General features: G+C 37.5%; 1 protein-coding gene across 1 annotated transcript in view; it reads left to right on the top strand.

Annotated features, from left to right (window-relative positions):
* DST (dystonin) overlaps positions 1-6,000 on the top strand; it is a 387,485-nt gene that overhangs the window by 359,167 nt on the left and 22,318 nt on the right. Inside the window, 2 exon segments of the mRNA XM_017893233.1 lie at positions 214-408; positions 934-1,062. Of these exon segments, the coding sequence (XP_017748722.1) occupies positions 214-408; positions 934-1,062 (324 nt within the window).

Here is a 6,000-nt window from a genome sequence, read left to right on the forward strand (position 1 = left end):
TACAATTTATACAAATTTATACATTCTTGATGGTGCTCAAATAGGAGCAGTGTGTCGTTTATCTTCTGAAGATGCTGCCAGAAATACGGTTATTAAACTTTAGGTCTTAGATATCTGTACATGATGTTATGTGCACATATATATCTCAAACAGTATGTGTTGCTGTTTTGGTTTTGTAATTAAAAATAATTTTTCAAAATATGGTCTTCTTAGGCCTTCCAAAAAGAGTTGGGGAAGAGGACCAGCAGTGTGCAGGCCCTGAAGCGCTCAGCCCGAGAACTCATAGAAGGCAGTCGGGATGACTCCTCCTGGGTCAAAGTCCAGATGCAAGAATTAAGCACACGCTGGGAGACCGTGTGTGCACTTTCCATATCAAAGCAAACACGGTTAGAAGCAGCCCTGCGTCAGGTAAAAACCATGTAAATGAGAGCTGGGTGTAGTGGGAAAAGTATCGAAACCTCAACAAGAACTATTCTAGTAAAAAACTGAGTAAACTGTGAGTAAAAAACCTTGTGTCTCAATCAGGATAGTCTGAAGAAGGAAATTCTAATAGCATCATTGCCTTGATCCTTCTCCCACCCTCCCCCATGAATTTAAATTACTGCTAGAGGGAGGCATTCTAATCTTCACATAGAAGTGCTGCTTGAGTAATGTTTCAGCTTGGAAGTATGATGGACTGCCATTCATCTAAAATCAAGTTGTTAAAGTGGTAATTTTTTCTTCATATAGGCCTTTTTTATATATTAGGTGTTTTCTTATTTTTAAAATATGTATATCTTTATCTTCTTAATGGGAGTAATGAAGCAATTTAAATTTAAAATTTTTTTTTTTCATTGAGAGGATGAATCCACTATACAGTTCTGTAAATTGTGCTAACAGGCATATTTGGGAATTTTGTTTGGTGTGTGTGTGTGTATGTGTGTGAACTCTTAGGCAGAGGAATTCCACTCGGTGGTACATGCCCTCTTGGAGTGGCTGGCTGAGGCGGAGCAAACCCTGCGTTTCCATGGTGTCCTCCCAGATGATGAGGATGCTCTCCGGACTCTCATTGATCAGCATAAAGTGAGTAATATATAAATGCTAAGTAAAGCTAAATTAGAAAATCAAAGCAGGGAAAATAGACTCACGATTACAAATATCAACTGCATGAATATTTTCCTTCCTGAGAAATACTTAAACACCTGGTACATTTGAGAGTGTCCTTCTGTCCACCTTGCTTACATATGTATGTCCCCGTGCACCCACACACATGTATGTATACCTGTCTTTTTATGTTTCCTTTTTAGGGAAGGTAGTTATACTGTTTCCTATCTCAAGGAAGCATATTGATTTATCTAGGCTTTTTGGCTTTTGACCAAAATTGGTCGATATTGTTGCAGTCATTATGTGGGTTTCAAAAATAAAACTTCTTTAATGGGCAGTTTGGCATTTATAAAATTATACCTGTAGGATTGTAAATTAGTAATTTTGCCCTTTGTAAACAAGACACACAGGTAATTTAATAACTCACCTTTAAATCTATTTTTAAGCCTCCACTGCTTCTGTTCTTAATCAAGAGCCTTTTAAATCCTTTTAGAAGTAACTATAGTATACATTAAAATTTTAAAATGAATTCCACAGGCCAATATTCTGTTGAATAACTAGCCAAGTCTAAATCTGGCTATTGAGTTTTCAAATCAAGATCTTTCCTGTGGCAATGCATGAAACTTGCCAAAACCTTTCAGAGAGTGATCCAGATATCTCTGAACAGATGTTTTTTAACCTTTGACTCAAAAAGTCAGGAATTTGAAATGGTAACACTCAATGTAGTGTTGATGTCAGCATTTCCTATTAACTTTAAAGGATCTTTTTAACACCAGTAAATAATTTTGTCTTTTGAGATCAGGCTGGAAATACATCATTAATTTTAGTGTAGCATGGATTACATCATCTGTAGAGACTTGTTATTTTAATTAATACCCTCTATCAAAGATAGGTTGCTGAATCTATAGCAATGAAATATTGCCATGTCATTTAAAAAGTGGTGCAAGCTTTCATAGCATTTTCTGGAAGAATGAAATGCTGTATACACCATTTAAATTTGAAGCTATAATATAAGAAGAAGACAATTACATCAAATTTATTATAAATTTTTGAGTCCATTCAACATTTTGAAAATGTAGTTTATATTCTATTACTGTGGGCTTACCATCAGCCAGCATTGAGTTCTATTAACATACTTAGGTTTGGGTCTCAGAGTAGCAATAAATATTTGCTGGACACCACTTAAAGCCCATCGTGCGTATCTAACACCCTACAGAAAGGAGCCTATTTGTGGTATCACCACTCTCACAGGACCAGGAAACCTCCAGGAGGCAAGTATCCAGAGCAGGGGTAGTGGTTTTTACAACAAATTATTTTTAAATAGCATAAAATTACCTGTAATTTTATAAAGCATTTCTTAATAATATTTTGCAGTAACACTATTCATTCTTTTCCATCTCTTCTGTTTCTCTTCACACATTCACCATTCCCCAATCAAAGAAAAACAGAATATTTAATTTCTTAACACTAGGACTAGAGACTTCTTAGTATAATCCAGTTTCTAAAAACGGCAGGCTTTCCCACATGAGAACAAACCAGTAAGGTGTAAGGTTCAGACTAGGTTGGAAGGGCATAGAATTCAGTGGAATGTTGACAGTCCAGTCCACCAAATAGGTGTAGAAGTGATTGAGAGTACATTATTTGTATCAGCTGTTCTCTGGGGGAAACACAGATGTTAGATTAACCTATTTTTTCCTCTTCCTTATAATGTTGCAGTTTTAACTTTTTTCATTTAGGAGGATCTGTATTGAAAAAATGATAATTTTTTAAGTTATGATATTTAAAAAGTAGGTCATGTTATCAGAGTGTACCATTAATTGAAACTTGACTCCATTATAGTAAACTGGTAAATAAAAGGTCTAGAAAGCATTTATTCAGTAAATCACATGCTATTTTGAACCGATTACTGGGAACATAAAAATGAATAAAACACAGTCTTTTAAGCTTGTGGACCGAACAGTCTAATACAGCAAAATGCCAGAGTGGGAGGTATGTCACAGAGCTGCTTCACAGAAGTTAAAGACAAAAGGCCACTTATATTAGAGTAAAACATATAAACATATTATATAAATTTAAATTCAGAGAGTACATGTACATGTTTGCTACCTGAGTATATTGAGTAATAGTAGAGACTGGACTTCTTTTGTACCAGTCATCCAAATATTAAACACTGTACCCAATAGGTAATTTTTTTAATTTTTCAACCCTCAGGCCCCTTTTATCCTCCATGCTTTTTGGAGTCCTCAGTGTCTATTATTTCCATCTTTATGTCCATGTGTTCCCATTGTTTGGCTCCCATTTATACATGAGAATATGTGATATTTGATTTTCTGTTTGAGTTACTTCACTTAGGACCAGCTGCATGTGTGTTGCTGCAAAGTACATGATTTCATTCTTTTTTATGGCTGCATAGTATTCCATGGTATATATGTACCACATTTTTTTTATCCAATCAACTGTTGATGGACACTTAGGTTGGTTCTGTGACTTTGCTATTATGAATAGTGCTGGAATTAACATATGAGTGCTGATGTCTTTTTGATACAACAATTTCTTTTCCTTTGGGTAGATACAGAGTGGTGGAATTGCTGGGTCAAATGGTAGTTCTAATTTTAGTTTTTTGAAATATATCCATACTGTTTTTCATAGACATTGAACTAATTTATATTCCCACTAACAGTGTATAAGCACTCCCTTTTCTGAGCATCCACATCATGTGTTGTTTTTTCACTTTTTAGTAATAGTTATTCTGACTTGTGTAATGTGATATCTCAGGGTGGCTTTAATTTGCGTATGTCTGATAATTAGTGATGCTGAGCATTTTTCATGTGTTTGTTGGCTGCTTCTATGATTGTATTTGTTCTTTTGAGAAATGTCTGTTCATGTCCTTGTCCCAGTTTTCGGTGGAGTTGTTTGTTGTTTTCTTGTTGAGTTGTTTGAGTTCCTTGCAGATTCTGGATATTAGTCTTTCTTCAGAGGCATGATTTGCAAATATTTTCTCCCATTCTGTAGCTTAACTGTTTACTCTGTTGATTCTATCTTTTACTGTGCAGAAGCTTTTTTACTTAATTAAGTCCCATTTGTCTATATTCATTTTTGTCGCATTTGCTTTTGGGATCCTTGTCATAAATTATTTGCCTAGGCCAATGTCCAGAAGAGTTTTTTCTAGGTTTTCTTGTAGTATTTTTATCGTAAAACACCTATATTTTCACATAGTGTGAGTAGTATGGGCATCATCGATGTCTACGGCCTCTGACACTCATTGTATAATCAAGTAATTGCTCTTGGTGCAGGGGTCCAGAGAGACTGGGGTGTCTGCAGATCTCTGACATTCTATATGAGATTTTGGAAGCATGTCGCATTTTTTTTTTTTTTTTTTTGAGACGGAGTCGCGCTCTGTGGCCCGGGGCTGGAGTGCAGTGGCCGGATCTCAGCTCACTGCAAGCTCCGCCTCCCGGGTTGACGCCATTCTCCTGCCTCAGCCTCCCGAGTAGCTGGGACTACAGGTGCCGGCCACCTCGCCCGGCTAGTTTTTTGTATTTTTTTCAGTAGAGACGGGGTTTCACCATGTTAGCCAGGATGGTCTCGATCTCCTGACCTCGTGATCCGCCCGCCTCGGCCTCCCAAAGTGCTGGGATTACAGGCTTGAGCCACTGCGCCCGGCCACATGTCGCGTTTTTAAAGGCAAAGATTCTCAATTTGTAATCCCATTTTCAGAGTTCTATGATCTGTTTATCTATGGATATAGTTCTGATGGTAGAAAGTACAATTATGTATGTGAGACATTTGTAAAACATTTATTTGAAAGATCATCCTTGAGGATTTCAAGGCTTTGTTCATTCTGCTTGCTCAGAGGGACTTGCTAGAACCACTAGAACTGCCAGAACAGAGGAGAGTGCCTCTTACTGGCATCTTAAAGGGACAGTTCTCATATGGGCTGACATGCTGTCAGGCTCACTCTCTCCAACCTCCCCTCACTTTTACTACCTGGACACTTTGGGCCCTTTCTCCCGTACCCCCAAAACATTTGTATTTCCTTACCCAGTCTTCTCTCTACTTTGTACTTTTTCATTCATGCTCCTATATTTCCTGGCATAGTTAATGCTATTTTAAATATTAACCTCCTTATCTTATTTGTTAGAACTTATTTTTGGTCAATCAATATTGTTTCTATCTCTAGCAATACTGCCTCTCCCAATGCTATTCTCCATTAATAATATAATTATATCCAAATTTGGGAGAGCTGTTTTTTGTATAATACATTTTTAAAGCATGAAATATCCTATCAAGTTGGCCCTCTGTATGCAATATTCAAAAATAAAATAGTTAAAAATATTCCAAAATAAAATGGATGGTTGCATCTGTGCTGAAGATATACACACTTTTTTCTTTGTCATTATTCCCTAAACAATACCATAACAACTATTTACAATTATTTACATTGTATTAGGTATTATTAGTAATCTAGAGATGATATGAAGCATATAGGGAGGATGTACTTAGGTCATATGCAAATACTACATCATTTTATATGAGGGACTTGAGCATCCTTGCATTTTATTATGCACGGTATCCTGGAACCAACTCCCCATGGATACCAAGGGATGACTGTACTTGTATTTTAAAGTACATATTAGAAAGTATTGGCCGGGCGCGGTGGCTCAAGCCTGTAATCTCAGCACTTTGGGAGGCTGAGACGGGTGGATCACAAGGTCAGGAGATCGAGACCATCCTGGCTAACACGGTGAAACCCCGTCTCTACTAAAAAATACAAAAATCTAGCCGGGCGAGGTGGCGGGCGCCTGTAGTCCCAGCTACTCGGGAGGCTGAGGCAGCAGAATGGCGTGAACCTGGGAGGTGGAGCTTGCAGTGAGCTGAGATCCGGCCACTGCACTCCAGCCCGGGAGACAGAGCAAG

This window comes from Rhinopithecus bieti, unplaced genomic scaffold, assembly GCF_001698545.2.
Source record: "Rhinopithecus bieti isolate Rb0 unplaced genomic scaffold, ASM169854v2 scaffold_23303, whole genome shotgun sequence".
Lineage (NCBI taxonomy): Eukaryota > Metazoa > Chordata > Mammalia > Primates > Cercopithecidae > Rhinopithecus > Rhinopithecus bieti.